At 45.2% G+C, this 22,252-nt stretch overlaps 1 protein-coding gene across 1 annotated transcript in view; it reads right to left on the reverse strand.

Moving 5' to 3' along the window:
• LOC147637685 (digalactosyldiacylglycerol synthase 2, chloroplastic-like) overlaps nt 1–22,183 on the reverse strand; it is an 88,944-nt gene extending 66,761 nt beyond the window's left edge. The window contains exons 1-3 of the mRNA XM_086799515.1: nt 20,853–22,183; nt 20,069–20,101; nt 917–1,019 (exon numbers count right to left, since the gene is read on the reverse strand). Of these exons, the coding sequence (XP_086655641.1) occupies nt 917–1,019; nt 20,069–20,101; nt 20,853–21,530 (814 nt within the window). The 5' untranslated portion in view covers nt 21,531–22,183. The remainder of the gene's footprint in view (nt 1–916; nt 1,020–20,068; nt 20,102–20,852) is intronic.
• Between the last annotated feature and the right edge of the window lie 69 nt (nt 22,184–22,252).

The raw sequence follows: 22,252 nt of genomic DNA on the forward strand, positions 1-22,252 counted from the left end.
ACTGTCCTGTCTGTTGCACTGTAGCAAGTGCCTGATCCTATCCACTAGGAAGGAACCTTACCTACTCTTTGAGAAACAAGGATAGATGCCTCCTCCAAGAGGGAACCCATATTCACGGCTATAGAGCACACCTCTGCGAGCAAGCCTTTGTGCCACTGATGAACTTAACACTCCACAACCAATCTCCAACAAACTCCAACGCCACTCAGACTGATACACACACCTGTTCGACCACCCTTTCTCATTTTTCTGTTCACGCACTTGCATGCGCACTCTACCAAGATGTGCTGCGACCTTGGTCTTTTATTTTGTTGATTTCTTGCAGTCTGCAGTCTGCAGTCTGCTGGTCTTTCTGATGTCCACACACCTACAAGCAGTCTTGCACAAGAATAAAATAACTGTATAGACCAACTGCATTGATCTGCCACCTTGTTTCAAACCGACCTGGTTGGAAGCGACCTGACAGACCGACAAGCAGGCAACTGTGAACCCAATCACTACACACATGTTCAACCACCCTTTCTAACCTTGCTGCCCACACTGCTGCTTGCCACAACAGCAAAGGTATGATGGACCTTCGTCCTTATTTTGTCAACCTTCTCGTGATCACAGCGGCTAGAGTCACAAATATTCTCTTGAAATAACTGTACAACTCCACAAAAACTCTAGCCGATGGCCATGAGTTTAGAATCCCTAGTAAATCCCAAAAAAACAATCATGTCCAGCCAAGAACAAAGCAAGCCCGCTGTCGTCCAAAACCTAGAAACTTTGAAGGTGATTGAGAGAATCAGGTCAGGCTTCCCCCTCAAAGAATGGCCTTCAGTACTTTAGCTATTAAATCCACTACGGGCCTTAGAAGAAAACCAACAAACAAAAAAGCTACTTCGTTAAGGGTATTAAATATGAGGTACTATACCTTTTCTCACACCGAGCTGATCTAGAAGACGTTCAGACTGCCTTACTAAGCTTTCCAATAGTTCCGGCACATCCAACGGTGCAACATCATTTCCAACAAGGTCCTGGAAATTTAACAAAACATGTTCGGACCTTGTAAGTTTCCAATATGCATTACAAGCCATAAGGAAGCAAAGAATATGTTGCATTCTATCACTTGACAAACACAAAGTGAAAAAAGCCATCTAAGGTATGGTGATCATTGTTGTAAGTTTGGGAAATTTCAAAAGTACCACTTAATAATGCCGTTCACTCACTCATAGTTTTGTAACTCACTTAAAATTGAAATTTGTTAAAGAGTCCCAGCAGCTTATTAGGCCAAGAGCTTGGAAGGCCAGGACGCTATTTACAGGCTATATAAAATGCTTGACATCCCAAACGCAGACACCAAGCAGCATGGGCAGCTATGTTGCATGCGCGGAAGCCTTCTTCTATGATCCAGCCCTAAGCCTGATTATGAAACACCTATAGATGCTTAATGAAATGATTAGACAGAGGAGAGAGAGAGAGAGAGAGAGAGAGAGAGAGAGAGAGAGAGATCGCTGTTGGTATTCAGTATAATACTATGTTACAAAAAGATGTATGACTTCACAACTTCATGAGGCCTTTGGCCTCTTTGTGGCTGATGCACTTCTACTACCTACATGATGACCTAAGCCCAAAAGAGGGAATAGATGATTTGTGCAAATGATGACTAATGCTTATATATGCCTAGGGGAAGCAAGTCGGCAAACAGAAAGGCTGTCAGCCTGTTTATATATCCACGACGGAGGAAAAACAGCATTAAATGCTGGCGCTTGTTCACACGTGTGGCCCTTGATGCTGTTCATGCTGCTGACTGTGCCCATACTGCCGCTAACTGCTCATAAGACCCTGTAATAACCTTGCCAATGCCCTAAATCCAGGGAATGCTCTAAATATGCTGAAATTTATGCCATGGCACGGGTGTGCACATGACATCCCCTCCTGCTAAACTTGATGACAGGGTGGACACTCTGCCATCCTTCCTTCCTCCCTAGACTATTGACTTTGACACTTTGACTGAACGCCATCCACTTCTAAACCCCACTTCAAGTCTTGATGAAGAATTGAGCATCTGTTCCACTGCTGCCCCCATGCGTGCCATCCATTTCCCTTAACACAACGGCGGGTCACCTGCCAGAACTGATCGTGCTTGTTGCTAGGCCTTTGGAACTGATCTGAGAGCTAACTGTTGTATTGGTTCTGAGTACATACTCCCAGAGAATGTTTTCCTCCAGCTTTGCCTATTGCAGTGTTGGGTGTTGGACTCACACACTCACACACACAAACCTGCACATTAGGGTTAGGTGCAGGGTAGAGAAGCTCACACACAAAAGAGAGAGAGAGAGAGAGAGAGAGCCAAAAGTGTGGTATCCACAAAATGCAAGTCAACCCTTGCATGTGTGCCACATCCATATAATATAGAAGTACAAAATATTATATGTTAGAGTGTCCTTTCACACTTGATGTCCAAGGGAAAAAACCACATGGGAAAAAGTGCCCTTGGTTAAGCCCTGTTCACACATAGCACTACCATAAGTGAGCATATGCCTACAAATCCCCCCTGTAGTGGAAGTGTGAACTTGTACAAGGTAGCATATCACTCTTTGTATGAGAGTAAGCCCAAAGCTTTGCGGAAAGCTTCAAACTTTTCTCGAGGTAAAGCCTTTGTGAATAGATCTGCAACATTATCCTGTGTAGGGCAGTAAGATAAACTCATCTCCCCTGCATGTAGCCTCTCTCTGACATAGTGATAATGAATCTCAATGTGCTTGGTACGTGCATGAAATACTGGATTTCGTGCCACGGCCATAGCACTCTGGCTATCAGTGAGAATGGTGGTGGGTGTCTGCTGACACTCACGAAGATCAGCCAATAGTCTCCTCAACCATACACAATCTACTGTAGCTGTAAAGACTGCCCTGTACTTGGCCTCACAAGTAGATGTAGCAACAGTGAGTTGCTTTTTACTCAACCAAGATATGCATGAACTGCCAAAAAAAAAACAATTCCCACTGGTGGATTGCCTGGTATCATAATCACCAGCCCAATCTGAATCACTGTATGCATAAAGCTGCAAGCTTCCCCCCCTGGGATAGAACAAACCAAGATCCAGGGTACCCTTAAGATAACGAAAAATGCGTTTGACTGCTTGCCAATGCTTTGTGCCTGGGCTGTGCATGAATTTGCTCAACAAAGACACCCCAAAAGATATGTCTAGCCTCGTGTTACACAAGTAAATGAGGCATCCCACTGCCTGGCTGTAAATGCCGGCCTCAAAAGGCTCTCCAATATCATGCATAGTAAGCCGTACACCTGGTTCTACCGGAGTAGAAATGGGCTTACATTCATCCATGTGAAATCTTTTTAGCAAACTTTTTATGTACTTAGTTTGCCGCATAACAACGCCATCATCTGTATGCATAAACTGTATGCTGAGATAGTAGTGTAAAGGCCCCAAATCTAACATATCAAATTCAGCTTTCAAATCAGCTTTGAAATCTGAAATTTGTGCTTTGCTAGTACCTGTAATGAGCATGTCATCTACATACAAGATGACTATTCTCATAACCTTGGCTGGTTAGATGAGCATGTATCTTATCATACCAAGCTCTTGGAGCTTGCTTTAACCCATACAATGCTTTGTGTAACCTGCATACTTTATGTTCCTCACCAGGAACTACAAAACCAATGGGCTGATTTACATATACTTTCTCCTGTAAATCCCCATTTAAGAATGCAGTTTTGATGTCCAATTGATGCACTTTCCATCCTTTATGTGCAGCCAATGCAATCACTGATCTTACTGTGGTCATTCTCGAAGTAGGAGCAAAAGTCTCTTCATAATCTATTCCCTTTTTTTGGGAGTAGCCTTTAGCCACAAGTCTTGCTTTGTACCTGTCACTAGTACCGTCAGACTTTCTTTTGACTTTGTACACCCACTTTGTTCCGATGACATGCTTGCCTTTAGGCAATTCCACAAGATCCCATGTATTGTTCTTCATTATAGAAGAAATTTCAGCTTGCATAGCTTGCAACCAATGCTCATTCTCATGTGCTTCGTCATAAGAAGAAGGCTCTTCTGAATCAAAGAGACCACCCATTGCTAATGCAGACTCCCCACGATGTATATTTAAAGCATGGCTGGAACTAGCCCTTGTTCTACCTGTGAGTGGAGCTGCAAGTTTGCTTTCTTGCAAAGTTTTCAGCAACCATCTTGGCACTGACTTGGCTGTGTCTATGGCTGTTTGCTCTTCCCTGACAAGATCTTCCACTTCTTCCATAGGAGGGGGCTGAATGGGTGGCTGTTCCACATGTTCTACATGAGGATTTTGTTGTGTTGGGGCTGGCTGATCTGAATCCCCTCTAATTGCAATGGGTAAAAGTCCATCAAACATGTCCTGTATGCCTGTATCATTGCTTTTATACGAGCTGTACATGGGCTGTTCTGAATTTTCAGCAAATACCACATCTCTACTGACAAAAATCCTTCGTGTAGTTGGATTATAAAGACGGTATCCTTTGCTCTCATTGTTGTAGCCCACAAAAATGCATTTAATTGCTTTGTCATCTAGCTTTGTTCGGAGTTGTTCTGGCACATGTGCATATGCCAAACACCCAAATGTACGCATATAATCCACTGTTGGCTTTCGGCTATACCAAGCCTCAAATGGTGTTATGGTTTTCAAAGCTTTTGTTGGACACCTGTTCAACACATGAGTTGCACACATTATAGATTCCATCCAAAATTTATGAGGCAACTTTTGTGCTTTCACCATGCATCTTGCCATCTCCATGAGAGATCTATTTTTCCTTTCAGCGACACCATTCTGCTGCGGTGTATAAGGCACAGTACATTGGTGTTTGATGCCCTTTTGAAGCATATAATCCTTGAATGCATTTGACATGTATTCTCCACCTCTATCTGAGCGGAGTGTTTGGACTTTACATCCACACATATTTTCAGCCATTGCTACAAAGTGTCGAAAGCATGTAAACACATCTGCTTTCGCTTTCAAGGGGTAAGCCCAAGCAAACTTGGAGTAGTTATCAATGAATGTGACGAAGTAAAGATGCCCCCCTATGGATGGTGTCCGCATTGGACCACATACATCACTATGTATGAGCTGTAATTTACTTTCAGCTCTAACAGCTCCATCTTTGGGGAATGGTTTTCGTTGCATCTTTCCCAAAATACACCCCTCACATACATGTCTTGGTGGAGACTCAAGAGGCGGCATATTATCAACCATATGATGCTTCTGCAAAAGCATCAAACTCTGAAAATTTGTTGGAAATAAGTGCACACTAGGTGTACTATTTCTAGTCTAGTTTCACTTAAGTCTATGTGTCTTGAGTCTAGTGCCATGTGGCACCTCTACATTTATCCCATAAGTCAGTCTACTCAATCTTGTACTTCTCACCTATATATTGTAGGTGTCACATCAATGAAATCAATCAAGCTTGTGTCTTGTCTACACTCATCTCAAGGTAACCTTTGGTCTTTCTGTCTTGTTATCATTTCATTTCTAGTTTATTGCTTTCATATTTTCTACATGGTATCAGAGCAGGGTTTGCTCCTCTAGTTTTGCCACTACCCTACTGCTGCCCGCCATTCTCCCGGAGCTGCTCACATTTCTGCCCCAGCATTTGCTGCGCAAGCCTCTACATCTGCTGCCTATCTGCGCAGATTTCTGTCTGCTATTTTCTGCGCTGCATCTGCCCCGACAGCTGCTCCTGCTCCTGGCCCTTCTCCTGCTCCTGGCCCCGTGCTGCTCCTGGCCCCGTGCTGCTCCTGAAATTCTGCGCCATCTTCTTCAACAGGCTGCACTTCTCCAGGAGCTGCCCGAGGTTCTGCAACAAATTCTCCACCGCTACTCGCTCTCCGGTCTCTCTAGGTATCGTGGCCCTGTACTACATCTCTCTTTATTTGCAAAAATCTCTGTTCGCAGCTCTCTCTCTCTCTCTCTCTCTCTCTCTCTCTCTCTCTCTCTCTCTCTCTCTCTCTCGGGTTACCCCTGAAAGGGTGGAAGACCTGAGGAAAAAACCAAAGTGGTATGCTTCAATATTTTCAGTTCTATTTTTCCTCAAAATTAATTCAAAACTGAACTCTCTCTTGTAAGGGAATAGACACTGCCCTTGCATCATTAGCAAGAGGTAAGACCTTCCCACATGCCATCTTCTACCCATTCTCTCATGTCTATCGACAAATTCAATGGGTCCACCAACTTTCATACTTGGCAAATCAAAATCAAGTGCCATCTTATGAAAGAAGGCCTGTGGGATGTTGTTCATCATGCTACTCCCGAAGATTCCGACATTGAGCAAGTTATCACTTATGCTCCCACTGCCAAGAATGACAAAGCCTATGCTATCATCTTGCTCGGTCTTGGAGATGATTACATTCATCACATCTCCGACATACAGTCTGCTTCTTGAGCATGGATCACTTTGGATACCCTTTTTGGACCCCGCTCTAAAAACTCTAAGATTGCACTTATGATCTCATTCTTTGATCTATATATGCAGGAGGGAGCTACTATAGCCTCTCATGTCAATTATTTTCGCAGTCTTATGGTTCAGCTTGCATCAGTAAAGTCCCCCATCTCCGAAGATATTGCTATTGCTGTGCTTCTCAAAAGCTTACCTGACACCTATGCTACTCTTGTCACTACCTTCAAGTATCACAATAATCCTACTCTTGAAGGTATCATCAATGCTCTCCAAGAAGAGGAAAGAACAAAACAACAAAAGGTAACTGACACTGCATTTTTAGCAAAGAAAGGAGGATCTAAGGTAAGAAAGCCTTGCACCCATTGTGGAAAAACTAATCATTTGGAGAAGGACTGCTTCAAGGCTCATCCATGCACCATTTGTGGCCGTGATAATCACCGGGAGAAGGACTGCTACTCTAAAACCTCTACATCAGCCCCTGCATCTGCCGCAGCACATGTTGCTGCAGCATCTACATCAGCAGATCTTGCTATTCATTCCTCACATGATGAGGAATGGGCTTTCTGATTACTTCACCTTTCTTGTCTACCACTTTGACCACCGATGATGTAGGTCAAGGGGTTCTAGTGTCTTACTCATTTTTGCTTTTTGACCTCTCTCTTGTCCCTACCCAAGAGGCAGAGATTGCCCTTGAGGAGGGGTTGTCTTCAAGGTCCATCTGTTTGTCAACAGTCAGTCTTCTGTCTATCTAGTCTTGTCTGTCTATCTATCTGTTGTCTCAATCTTGTACTTCTCACCTATATATTGTAGGTGTCACATCAATGAAATCAATCAAGCTTGTGTCTTGTCTACACTCATCTCAAGGTAACCTTTGGTCTTTCTGTCTTGTTATCATTTCATTTCTAGTTTATTGCTTTCATATTTTCTACAAAATTTACATGCCCAAAACAAGCATGCCATAGCTCTGCATCATGCATAGCAAGAGTGTGGACAGCCACTGTATTTGCATCGTAAGTGCGCTTGTCATAGCTGTCCAGCTTATACAAGCCTTTGTATCGTGTTCCAGAAGTGACTATTTCATAACCCTTTGATGGGTCTTTTACCAAACACTTCCCGTCTTCAAATTCAACCTTTAAACCTTGGTTGTTTATGGCTGAGACGGAGAGCAGATTTTTCTTTATCCCTGGAACATACAATACATTTTTCATACATATATTGGCACCATTGGCTGCAATAAGTATGACATTGCCAATTCCCTTTACTGGATATGTGGTATGATCTGCACATGATACAGTGCGGCCATTTGAAGCATAAACCAAGTGCTGAAATACATCTCTGCATGAAGTGATGTGGCTCGAAGCACCACTATCAAAATACCTGAAGGGAGCTAATGAAACTCAGCTGTAGAGAGTAAGGGTTTCATGTGGGAGACACACACAGAGAAGAAGGGAGAGAGAGAGAGTTGTGGGGATAACTCAACTCACAAAGTATATAAGTGTGTAACTCCCCTATCACACATGTATATTTGCTCTAATACACATAGTGCACTTAGTACATTAAAAGTACTAAGTGTACTATGTACTATAAAACTTATGGGCTTGTACACACTACAAGGGTGGGCATAATGCCTTTACCCCAACAACCTCCCACTTAAAGGCAGTGTGCCCTTAAGTGAAGGAAAAGAAAAAAAATCAGCATGTACATGATAATATACAAGGCCATATCAAGGCTGAAACTGGCCTCATCCAATGCCCATCAAGTGTCTGCAATGAGCAAACCGCTCTGGAGGCAAACTCTTTGTCAACAGATCAGCCGGGTTGTCATCTGTATGAATCTTGACAAGCTGAATCAGCTTGTTCTCTATCACCTCTCTGATGAAGTGATACTTCACATCCACATGCTTCGTCTTTGCATGAAAGACAGGGTTCTTTGCCAACTGGATGGCACTCTGACTGTCACAATGCAACAATGGAATATCCCCTGTATAACCCAAATCAACCACTAACCGAGATAGCCATAATGCCTCCTTGCAAGCCTCTGTGGCTGCAATATACTCGGCCTCTGTAGTAGATAAGGCAGTGCACTTCTGCATCCTGGATATCCATGACACAGCACCTCCTGTGAATGTAAACACATAACCGGTAGTAGACTTCCGGTTATCTGGATGACCGGCATAATCCGAATCCGTATAACCATGCACTAATGCATCCTGTTTGCCAAAGCAGATGCACATATCCTGTGTGCCCTTCAGGTATCTCATGACACCTTTCACTCCTTCCCAATGCTTCTTGCCAGGGTTGGCCATGTATCTAGTAACCACTCCCACTGCAAATGCAATGTCCGGCCTGGTAGCAACCATGGCATACATGAGACTGCCACAACCTGAAGCATACGGAATCTTGGCCATATCAGCCCTGTCACTATCCGTCTGTGGGCTGTCCATAGCACTGAGTTTCACATATGGAGGCAAAGGAGTACTAGTCTTCTTCCCCCCGTCCATATTGAACCTCTGCAAAACTTTGCCAATGTATTCCTTCCGAGACAAATACAACACATGCTGATTTCTGTCCCGAAGTATCCGCATACCCAAAATGTGATTTGCATCACCCAAATTCTTCATATCAAAGGTCTGATGCAGCCTCTTCTTCAAGGCATCCATCTCTTTACGAGATTTCCCGACAATCAACATATCATCAACATACAAGATGAGGATCAATAGACTGCCATCCAAAGCTTTCTTGGTGTATAAGCAGTGATCTATGTCACTCCTCCTGAAATCCTGGGATTTCATGAATGTATCAAATTTATGATACCATTCCCTTGGTGCCTGTTTGAGCCCATAAAGACTCTTTCTCAGCTTGCATACAAGCTTCTCCTTTCCATTCACTGCATAACCCTCTGACTGTTGCATATATATCTCCTCATGGAGATCACCGTGAAGAAAAGCAGTCTTCACATCCATCTGAATCAAATCCAGATCATCATGAGCAACCAAAGCTAATACAGCTCTAAGTGTGGTCATTTTGACCACTGGAGAGAAGATCTCATCAAAGTCCACACCATATTCCTGCTTGAAGCCCTTAGCCACTAACCTGGCTTTGAATCTTGGCTTTGCATCAGGTGCAACTTTGAGCCTGTAAACCCACTTGCATGGCAAAACCTTCTTGCCTGTAGGCAAATGCACCAACTTCCATGTTCCATTTTTGTGCAGAGAATCCATCTCTGACTTCATAGCACGCTGCCAGAGAGCCTTGTCTGCCCTCTGTAAAGCCTCCTTATAACAAGAGGACTCCCCACAGTCAGTGAGCATCAAGTAGTCAACCCCTGGAACAAACCTGTCAGGGGGTCTGGAGGGTCTTGTGGACCTCCGTACCCAATGATCATCATTTGCAGGTTGCTGTCCAGCCTGCATATCACCTATTGGTGGCTCCTGTTCCATGCCATAAGGTTGAAAGATCATACCCGGCATCTCCTCTAACTGTGGGATATCCATAGGGATATCTTCTGCCATCTCTGGCTGTCCGTTTGGACCATTTTCAGCACCATTTAAGGGCTGGTTTTGATGCTGTAATGGCTGATTTACAGCCCTTGGTTGTTGTCCATGATGTCCATCATCATCAAAGATGACTCTGCCAGGCTCCTGTTGCCTTGCAGGCTCCTTATACATGCATGTTTCATCAAAAATGACATCATTGCTGCATATAATCTTTCTATTCACTGGATCCCAAAGTCTATACCCCATTTCACCTCTGTCACCATATCCTAGGAATATGCATTTGTGAGACTTAAGATCAAGTTTGGTGCGTATTTCCCTGCGTATGTGCACGTACGCAACGCAACCAAACACTCTCAAGTGCTTGTAGGACGGAGGCTTCCCTGTCCAAACTTCCTCTGGCACTTTCCCACCAAGCCTCATGTTAGGTGACCTGTTTATAAGATGAACGGCTGTCATAACAGCTTCAGCCCAAAAGCCATGAGGTAACACAGCATGTGACAACATAGAACAGACCTTCTCCTAAATGGTCCTGTTCATCCTCTCTGCTGTCCCGTTTTGTGGAGGATCATACGGAGCAGAGAGCTCCCTCTTGATGCCTTTAGCATCACAAAAGTCCTGAAACTGTTTGGACATATACTCTCCACCATTGTCGGAATGCAAAGCCTTCAGTGTTTTGCCAGTTTGATTCTCAACATGAGCAACAAACTTCTCAAACACTGAGAATGTATCACTCTTCAAACGAAGAGGATAAGCCCACACCTTGCGTGTGGCATCATCAATAAAAGACACAAAATATTTTGCCCCTCCCAAAGAAAGCTGAGGCATCTCACATACATTTGTATGCACAAGCTCTAATTGAGCATCTTTCTGTCCAAGAGCTTCTATGTGGGGGCACTGGAGTTGCCTGCCATATATACAATGCTCACAAAACTGAAAACTTGAGAACTTTAGAGAAGGCAAGTAACCAAAAGGAGACAATTGCTCCATTCCTTTGACACTCATGTGTCCCAACCGGCTATGCCACATAGAGATTTCCGGCAGCTCGGTTGCATTTACATTAGTTTAAGAGAGAAGAGAAGAGAAGAGAAGAGAAGAGAGAGAGCGAAGATAGTCAACACAGTATTGGGTCCCAATTACCCACTGAAGGGCCCCCCCTACAAGCAAGAGTATTTGCTTATATTCCTTTGGAGAACTTTGTACAATGAGTATGAATTATGACCAAGGTCTACCAAACACAAGGACAAAGTAGGCTGAACGCAGGCTCAATCATATGCTGTCCAAGCTCCTTTGAATAGCTCTTCGATCACCACTATGCAAACCCAAAACTAAGGGATGCACATGTCAAAATACACAACAGATATGAGACAAACTGCTGAGAGCAAAACGTAGCAAGACACCAACATGAAGATGAGCAAATGCAAGAGAACCACCAGCCTAAAACACGCTGAACTGTGTGTGGAAGAGCAAACGCAGAAGAGAGAGAGTGAAGCTGTGTGAACTCTGCACTATATACAAGATCCGGTACACAATACCCAATACACTGGGGCGTGGGGGGGCAACCCCACTATATATATGGTCCAGGACTGCTGGCCGGCCAGCCCAAAACAGGCCGACAGCAATCCCAACTGCTCACGACCAGAAAACAAGAGTCGGCCAGATAAAATCCAGGTCGGCCAGGTCATCACAGTCGGCCAGACCAGAAAAATAGACGGCCAGCATCTACTGCCCCACGACCATTGAAAACAAGGGAAAAAACACAGAAAGTGGGGAAAAATGGAGGAACATTGAGCAATGCTCCTAGGCGCGCTGTGATATGCAGCGGAAGTCTTTGTATTGGTTGATCCTGTCACACAATATGCTCACACCGTCTTCTGTATCCTGAGTTTCGTGAGTTTAGCAATCCATTTCATTTACTTCAAACTTTAAAGAGATGAGAGAGAGATATGAACACTGTACACCAGATTGGGTCCCGAATTACCCACTGAAGGGCCCCCTATCCCGATAACGAGATAGTATTTGCTTTATTACTTTAGAGAGAATGACTTTGGACTGTAGATAAGCCAAACGCAAGATCTCGGAGGATCGGAGAGCGGCTGATCTGTACACTGCTGTAGAAACACCTCGATGACTTGATCTTGAGCCTATGCACTCCTCCCAAGGGCATGAGGAAGGGCTGCACACCTGAGGCTCAAAGAAGAAGAAGGTGGACTGTTCTACACACTGTTAGAATGCTGAAAACACATATGAATGCTGAGTTACCTTCACCAGATGACTGCTGAATGTGTTGATGATGCAGAGAATGCTGGATACTGATGCAAACAGCAGATTCAGGGCTGGAAACTGCTGTGGACTGAATCTTCAAGGCTGGATTCTGCTGTAGACAGAAACGCAGGTGTCTGGAGAGGACTATGGACTGAAACGCAGCAGCAACAGATGATTTCAGGGCTGGAACTGTACGGCTGGAGCAAAACGCAGGTAGGCTGCTGTGAGGCTGCACCAAAACGCAGGTATGAAGGCTGTTTGCTACTGGTTTTCAGGCGTGGAACTATGATGAACTGTGGGCTGAATATGGGGGACTGTAAGGGACTGAATCAAGGCTGCTTTGGTGCTGAAACAGGCTGATTGAGGGCTGAGGACAAACACCTAGGGCTGGACTGAAGCTATGGTTCTCAAGGGCTGGAGAAGAAAGCTTATGGGCACTAGGGCATGGATTAGTCTTATGCTGAGAGCAAGAGAGAGAGGAGAGCTCTTAGCACAATGAAGACTGAATGACAAAAGAGGCTCTAGGCAAGCCTATTTATACTAACTGGAGGTTGGTCATTTAATAAACTTAATATTTATAAATGCCCAATAATGCAAATAATGATAAATAAATACTAATAAATATGGGAAAAATACCAGATAAATCCCAGTAAATTCCCTAAGGCTTTGGGGATGTTCTAAATGATGCACAAGCATATGTATGCATGTTATGCAAGATGCAGAGTGCTTTCTGATGCAAACCCTAAGGCTTCTACTAACTCTACATGCATGAATGATTCTCTCCAAGTGGGTTAAGGGACTTGACTGACTGACTGACCCACTAAGGCTGAGGAATGACCTACGTAGCTCGTGCCTGACTTATCCTGGACTGAGGATGTACAATGGGGTCACGGCGTACGACAAATATCATCCTACTGGGTTCTAAAACTGTACAAATGATGCACTTCTGATGATGAGCCATCTTGTCACCATGCACTTAGTGCAGAGTGCATGTGACACGCGCACACCCACAACAAAGGCCCTCTGTGATATAATGTACAGACAGGAGATAATTGCTAACACCCCTCTCAGCTCCTGGATGTGGAACCAACCCCAGCGAGTTGGAGTACTGTCGGAGCATAGCTGAGGTAGAGACTTCGTGAAGAGGTCTACTGCATTTTCCTCCGTCGAACAAAACTCTAGCAAGATGTCATCAGCAAAAATCTTCTCACAAACAAAGTGACTCTAGATGAACGTGGGTTCCGCATGTGGAAACCCAATCTCGCCAAGTAACCTCTGCAACAACACCACCTCGCAAGCAACACCACAAGCAGCCCGGTACTCTGCCTCTGTAGACGACAAGGCAATAGTTGGCTGCCTCTTGCTGCTCCATGAAACAGCTCCTGAGCCGAGGGTAAAACCATAGCCTCCTGTCTGGATCTTCTCCTCAATCTGAGTCACTCCAACCGTGGAGTCTGACTCCATCCGTCATTCCCCCTCTAGGATCACAGCAGAGTCCAAGATCCCTCGTACGCTGCAAAAACCGCAAGATCCGCAATCCTACGTCCCAATGAGTCTTCAAAGGCGTCTGCAGAAATGAGCTCAACAGCCCCACCGGGAAGCTCGAGTCCAATCTGGTATTCAGCAACCAAATCAATGAACCAAACTGCTTCCGAAACAAAGAGGCATCAACCTGCTCACAAGGATCATCAACTGTAACTTTGGTATGCCAAGTCCTGGGAACCTACTGAAGACCACACAAGGCCTTCCGGAACCTGTAAACCACCCCCTCTGAACCTGGAACCTCAAAGCCTGGAGGCTGCTCAACATCCACCTCCACCTGCAAGTCACCATCTGCCGCTTGCTTGGCTTTCCTACAAGTCCCCTGGGAAAGAGCTTCCTCAATTGCAGGAGGCTCTTCGTCCCGACTGATACGAGACATCAGAGCATAGTTCACCTGTAAAGGCTCCTCTGACGCAAGAACTGGAAAGGCTCCTCTTCGTCCCGACTGATACGAGACATCAGAGCATAGTTCACCTGTAAAGGCTCCTCTTCGTCCCGACTGATACGAGACATCAGAACATAGTTCACCTGTAAAGGCTCCTCTGACTAACGAACGCAAGAACTGGAATGTTCCTGCCTACTGCTACCAACATCTGGCGAGCCATCCACCATTTGGTCCCGAAAAGCCTGCTGCAGCATATCCACACTCAAGTGGTCATGACGAAACTGCCACACATCACCTAACTGAGAACCTATAAGAGAGAGTGCCGAGAGTTTGTAAATCCCATTCTCCACTCCACCTTTCCATACAACCTGGCTTGTCGCTTTGTCCCGAAGAGCAACAAAATGCTCCTCAAACTCCACCCGTACACCTGTCTTGCAAACCTCATGCACTGACAACAGATGAAAACCAAGAGATGGAACAAAAAGAACCTGGGAGAAATGCTTCCCCCCTCTGCCATTGGGAACAATCTCTAACTTGCCCTCATTGTGAATAGGGATAGTGGACTCGTCACCAATCAGGATGTGACCTGCGTGCCTCCGAAGATCCTGAAATAACTCTCGGGAAGGAGTCGTGCCTGAAGGCACCACTATCAAGAATCCAATCCCGAGTGTCTCTAGCGGTGAGTCCAACCATCTCCTTGCTCGAAGAAGATGAAACACCGGTGTCCATAATCTCCAAGTGCACAAAAGCCGGAGTCTTCACGGTTACTACTGAGGAACCTGCACCCTGCTCAGTGCTCCGTTTAGGACATTTTCTACAATAACGGCCTTTCTCGCCACAATTGTTACAGGTCCTCTTTGCCTTCAAGGCATCACGATCCACGTCAGGCTCCTGCTCAAAAGACTTCTCCTGTGAAGACTTCCCTTTGTCCTTACTGCGGCCTTGCGACCGCTGGCCAGTCAGGGCCTCAGAACCTCCGCCTTGTGGAGGGTTCGAAAAATACTCTTCCTGGTCCAAGACCGTAGGCACAAGCTCCTCCCATGTGATAGTGCTAAGCCTGCCACTAGTGATCAAAGAGGAGTAAAATGTTGAGTACTGAGAGGTCAGATGAGACAGCAAAGTGATGGCCATGTCTTCTGAAGATATCTCCTTCCCAGCCTAAAGAACCTTCTGCTGAAGAGCCTACAACTTGTTGATGTGCTCCCACATTGTTGAAGACTTTTGAGAACCCATCACCCGCATTTGCACTTCCAAGGAGATCCGCTTCATGGGTGATACCCTATTATACAGAGAAGCCAAATGTTGCCAACTCCCTCTGGCCACCGTCATATGTTTTATATGATTAATCACGTGGTATGCAATTAAGGAAGATGAAAGAACGGACGCGGGCATTGATACGATCCCATAACTGTGCCTAAGCCTCCCGTTCCTTCTGAGTAGAGGGTAACAACTACCACAATGAGACTCCAATACAGACTCCATCATTACCTTCCATATGCCGTAGTTGGTCCCATCCAACTATTGATCCACGGGGAACGTGGGGAGGGTAGGAAACTTCACGTGCTTCTCAGCCATCTCAAGCAAGTCTGCCCTCTCGGGGGGGTTACTTTGGTCTTGTGAAGGGAGGGTGGGTGGGAAAAAAAATGAAGAAGAGGCTGCAACTAATATGCAAGGTGGCTTGGCTGTCCAATGGTGATGGCCACCTTCTACCCAATCTCCAAGTCCCGAACAACCCAAGAGATCTCCAATCAGCACCAAAAAACCAACAGTCCCGCAAGCTCTTCAAATCTCTCGTTTGCTCCAAGGTCTTCAAGAAACAGTCCCACAAGCTCTCCAAAGTCTCCAACCTTCAGGGGCTCTGATACCATGTCGGAATACACAGCGGATATGAGATGAACTACTAAGAGCACAACGTAGCAAGACACCAACATGAAGATGAGCAAATGCAAGAGAACCACCAACCTAAAAAACGTTGAGCTGTGTGTGAAAGAGCAAACGCACAAGAGAGAGAGTGAAGCTGTGTGAACTCTGCACTATACACAAGATCCGGTACACAATACCCAAACACTAGAGTGTGGGGGGGGCAGCCCCACTATATATATGGTCCAAGATTGCTGGTCAGCCACCCCAAAACAGGCCGACAACAGTCCCAACTGCTCACGACCAGAAAACAGGAGTCGGCCAGATAAAATCCAGGTCGGCCAAGTCATCGCAGTCGGCCAGACTAGAAAAATAGGCGGCCAGCATCTACTACCCCACAACCACTGAAAACAGGGGGAAAAACACAGAAAGTGGGGAAAAATGGAGGAACACTGAGCAATGCTCCTGGGCGGCACACCCACAACAAAGGCCCTCTGTGAGATAATGTACAGACAAGACAGGAGATGACTGCTAACAGCACATACGCTGGCTGAATGCTGAAGAATGCTCTTCGTGGAGGCCATGGGACTGTAGCACAATAAAGTGCTGAATGTTGAATGTATGTGCAAGAAGCCGGAGGCTCTAGGCACACATAATTGCTCTTGACCTGCTATAGACTGATTTTCTGAATGATAATTTATGCTATGGGCTAAGCGATTGTATTTATATGACTTCATGTTGCTGGTCGGTGGGCTTAGAAGTTGTCAGCCTGTTTATGGGACAAATAAAATGCCTTTTGGTTAGCATTAAATGCTACACATCAAGCAATATTTCCCTTTTTATTGCTGGCCAACTACCCGACTTTCTGCTTGTTGTGTCCTATGCTCGCCGACTAGAGCATGCTCATGCCAAGCTATCGGCCTGTTGTATATGCTACCTATGATGCTTTTCTGCAAGTGCTGATGCTGGCCAATGCCTGTAGGCATCTAATGCCAGCCGACTACAAGTCAGGTTGTCAACTGTGTCCCATGGCCATGGGCAAGCCTTTGACTGGCCCATAGGCATGCTTAACATGCACCTGGCTTCTACATGCTTCTGATGCAAGATCTACTACTGAAGGCTAACTCTACATGCTTCTATATGACTCCATCTGATGAGATCTCCAAGTGGGTAAGAGAACCAACATATGCACACTCTGTATGGTTTGAAAACTGACCTACGTAGCTCGTGCTTGTTGACATGTGCTGGACAGGGGCTCACAATGATGGGGTCATGGCATATGACAAAATATTCCTAAAAAAGGTAATCCTACTATATGAATGTTGCACCGATGTAGAGCCAGTGTGTCACATAGCACTCCAGTGCAGGGTGCATGTGACATTCCCTCCTGCTTAGCTTGGCGGCAGGTTCATGGCTTCCAGTAGTCCACCAGGAGTTGGAGGTACTCTGAAAAGAACTCTTCACCGAGCCATATTGCTTCATGGATTCTGCGGTCCTTGGACTTCATGTAGAATTGTCTCTGTCTTCGACCGGATCCATGCTCCCATCTGTGGAGGAGAATCTATTCAAGCTCAATAACTTCAACTTCGTCTACTGTGTCTAGTTGTTGCTCATCTACAATATCCTGCAAAGCTGGACCAATGTAGCGCTTCAACCAAGAAACATGGAAAACATTATGCATAGTCCAACTATCTGGAAGCTTAAGCTTCATGGATCTTTTGAATGATAGGAAAGGGTCCAAAGCTGCGAAAGGAAAGTTCGCGACAATGTTTGCTCACTTGCTTCTATCTCTGCTTCATTATCCGGAGATCTACCCAATCCCCTTCTTTAAAGTTGGCATCTCGTCTTAACTCTTTGGCTTGCCTAGTGTATGATTCATGTGCTTTGGCAAGGCACTCTTTGACAGACTCAATGATCTCTGAAAAAGTTTCAGTGGTCTTGTTGCCCTCCAAGGAAGGTGACACCATTCTCGTAAGAAGTGACGAGAAACGACGACCAAATGCCGCCTAGTACGGAGTCTGACCAATGCTAGATGAATGAATGTCGATGAGGATGGCCTAAACCAAAGGAAGATAATGCTCCCACTTATCTGTGCATTGTGAAGACACACCCACTGGTATATCCTCTCAAGGTGAAGATAAATCCGGTGACGTGTCCTACAATTGTGGTGCTTCCATGATATTAGTCATTGAAGATACTCATCCAATACAAATGACAAGTGAGAAGAGTGCTACTATACTATCCCAAAAACTAAAGTAACCACCACTGAAGCCAAAGATTCTCCACCTAGTGCAAACGGCAACAATGAAGACTCTCCTACAAAGACTTGGCTAGAAACTTTCTATGTTCCGAGCATGCAGCATGATGCAATGAAGCACCCTGTGAGTGTGCTCAACCCAAGAAATGAAAAACGTTGAGACACTCACAAATGCATCTCCTTCACACTTATCCTCCGGTTCCACCTCGGAATGCTCCCAAGATAAGAGGAAGAAGGATTGATGATGAAGTGGAGAGAGGGACTATTTATAGGCCCATCAACCTCTCAAAATGCTGGTCAGCCTGCTCCCCGCCCTGCTTGCGTCATGTCCAAACCTCTCTGGCGAGCTGTGAAGTGCCTAGACACAGCCCAAAACTGGTGCTGGCCTGCCCGGCATCATCCTTAGGATCCAGTGGGCAACCCATCCCTGACCAAGGGTGCCTATACGCTCTGCTAATCCTGATCGTAATCTGCAGGTCACACACCCCTTGCATAATATTACTAAACTGGATGTGAGAATGAAGTACGCACAAGGTTGCTGGCTGAAAATCATTCTGTACTTCACTGTGCACTCCTGAGTTTTGTCCAAACCAGGAGTGTGCACACTGCACACTTGTATCAGTCCTCAGATTCATGTGCCATGGCTTCACGAGGACATGTACGAGCTTTGGGAGACCTTGCAGAAGGGACGCGGTTGATGAGTGACTGTGAGCTAGGTTAGGGTTTGCATAGGGGGTAGGTATGACGAGTTATAGCCGCTTTGAGGCAGAGTGGTTATAGCTGCCTGGATATGAGAATGAGTAGAACGTGGTTGGCCCTGGGCTTTGGGCAAAAGGGGTGCAGGAGGGACCTTTCGCTCCCCTTTTAGAGCCCTACAGCAGGGCTGAGCAGCAGAGAGGGGAAGAGGCGCGGGACCGGGTTGGGGGGGGGGTGCGGGGGCTACAAGCATAGTTGCAATGAAACGCGTTTCATTCAACTTGAATGAAACAAAACGTTTCATACAAATGAAACGCGTTTCATTCGTGTCCACCTGGGAACTGTACGATTTAAGCGTTTTTTACCCAGATTCTTTAGTTTTGACTCGAAAACATGTTTTAATGTGTAAATGATGCATGTTTAATATTATTTTGCAAGGAAGGCAACATATTTTTTACATATTATAAACTTATATATGAATTTTGGGGCCTATAACCCCCCTGTTTTGTATGAAACGTCTGGGATTTGAAAGAAATGTTTATGAAACGTTTTTGAAACGTTTATGAAACGTGTTTCATGAAACGCCTGGCAACTATGGCTACAAGTAGCCCCCTTTGCCCTCAATATTGAATTCTTCCACTCCTCTGCCCTGGTGAGAACTGAGCGGCCCTTGATGCTCATGTGCCAGGAACAGCAACACATTCAGCCTCCTGCAATCAGCAGCGTTGATTGGAAATACAGAGAAGCAGGCTCAGGCTGCCAATCACTCTGCATACAACGTGTGCGCCAGTTCCAATAAGAGACAGCCTCATCATCAGCAATCAATTGACCCAATGTTTAGCGATTGCTTTTGTGTATTTCCTGACCAGTTGCAGGCTTGGATTAGACGAAAGTCCTTGTCTCATTCACAGAAAGCCTAGTGAACTTGTAATTAAAAAAACCCTAACCGGAGGAACAGCCCATCTTCAGACTTCAACCCCCCAAGCACTGAACAAAGCTCAAAAGTGTAGCATCCACGCACGAGGAATTGTGCACAGCATTCTCTCCAGTAAAAACACCATATAAATACTCACTCAGTTCACCATTGTATTTGTTTTAAACAAGAAACAAATGATGTTAATGAGAAAAGTTAAGGAAATACTTTCTCAGAACTTGAAATCATCATCGGTATGTTCTGCAAAAAGAAGCAATATACTCACATAAGTATCAAAAAGGATTCGTAAGCTTACACCATGAACAGAACTATTCACATAAAATGAAATGCTTAAACAGAAAGATACATCTAGAAGCAAGATGACAAGCAGCTCTTGCATTATTGTTGCAGATAAAGCTTTCACAGTTTAGGTTCAGCTACAGAGGCATTAACAAAACAGGCACAATAATGAAGACCACCCTAGTAGGGCAGTGGCATTTATTCGCCCCAAACAGCAGCAACAAAGTATCTGATTCTAGATATGATATAAATTCAAAGTGAAATCAGGAGTGAATCACAAAATCATGTTTTGCTTCAAGTCTACATAGTACTATGGGGAAGAGGGCCGCTGACAAAGACAATCAAACCATCATCCTCCCAAACCTCCCCCTTCTCAACAAAGAACATAAAACCACATGAGACAAGGGGGGTGAGCAAATAAGTCCAAGCATATGCAACAATGATATCTATACACTGTGAACCACAATGAAAATAATTCAACAAAATATTCCCTTGTTTACTCAAACCCTGTGGTAAAATAGGAAATAGGTCCCCATTTGAAATTGTGGCCGCGAACGGCCCCAACTTTTAATGCCTGACAAATTGCCTTCAGGCGGTCACCAAAATTGCAACTACAGAAGGATCTACTCATGTGCGCGGAGGAGGGAGGGAGGGAGGGAGGGAGGGCCGGGGGGTTGGGGAGGGAAAGAATAGGTCAGGCTGTATGTCATACCATAAACTTCTTGGTGTTCTCAAAGAATTCCGTCTTCTTCAGATTCTCAAAAAACTCTCTTGATGTCCTGCTGGCAGCCGCTGTTGTCTCGAGTTCCATAAGGCTCACTCGTAGCCGCCGTAGAGGTTCCCATTCCTGTAAGGAATACCGTCGTTTCCCTTTTCTGGAGTTCTGCCATTCTTGTAATGCTAACTTCATTTCCTTCCAGTCCACCAGAAACTTAAGTTCACCTCTGGATAGCTTATCAGCAGCTTCTTTGGAATAATTACCTTCCATGCATGACTCTTTAGATAGGGCTTTTCGCACAGAAGAAGGCTCTAGCTTGGATGGGGGAGGCTTCCATGAAGCCGTCTCCTTTGGGTTCCAGCCACTTGTAGATGAGAATGGTATCAGACCCTTCACAGAAAAATCCTCTACCCTGGTGGCAATCTTATTGTCCTTGAGTTTGGAAAGCAGGCTTTCTGAGGCCTGGAAGTTGCCAAGACTCAGAGATGTTTTCCTAAAATTGTCCCATTCACGGTTGAAGGAGCTTGCCAAATCACTGAAGGGAACCTTGAAAGACTGCATTCTCTGGCTCATGAGCTTGAAATCATCGGTGGCACTTCGCTGCCCCTCCAGCCAATTCTTTGGCAGGAAAGACAGGGTCTGGTGTGAGTCCCCCTTGCTTTTGTATGCCATAAGGCATGGAAGCTCTCTCTTCCAAAGACAAACCTTTAGATCAATGCTTTGCGTCAGGGAAACTTGTCCTGCTTTAATTACATTTCTTCTTGGGAGATCGATGTTGCTTACACCTTTCTTGCTTGAAGTTTCCAGCACCAATGGCTTCTCGCTTTCCTGATCCTGGCGCTGAATGGTGAAAGCTTTTTGCCCCGGTTACAAGCAAATCTTCTAGCACTTCGTTCCACCTTCTCTGCAAGCTTGCAGATGAGAATTCTAGCAAAAAAGCAGTGCTCTTCAGTAAGAACCTGTTCCTGCTTTGATCACAGATGTCTGAAGGTTCACAACTTGCAACGATCTACGGCTTGACAGAGGATGCTGCACTGCTTTGCCACAAAGGTCTAGGGTTTACTGTTTTTCTCACGAGTTTCACCAGGCCAAGGATTTCACTGCATCTCTCAAGCAGGCCTAACACGTCTGTTTCTAGGGTTTAACCCCACTCGCTCCAGAAACGTCTGGTGTACACCGCACAGCTTGCTTGTTTGTATATCTCACCATCAAAAAGACAGTTTTGATTTTCTTCCCACTTGTCAATACGCCCACACTTGCCTTTGATTTGGCTTTACGTGATTGTTGGCCAGCTGTAATGAGATTTCCTTTGCAAGATGAATACATAGTTTGTCCCTTGGTGATTTCAATTAATTAGTTTGGGATATACTGAGCATCTCCATATTGCATAATTG

The sequence above is a fragment of the Cibotium barometz genome, chromosome 6, assembly GCF_041138505.1.
Source record: "Cibotium barometz isolate CiBa-2024 chromosome 6, ASM4113850v1, whole genome shotgun sequence".
NCBI lineage: Eukaryota > Viridiplantae > Streptophyta > Polypodiopsida > Cyatheales > Cibotiaceae > Cibotium > Cibotium barometz.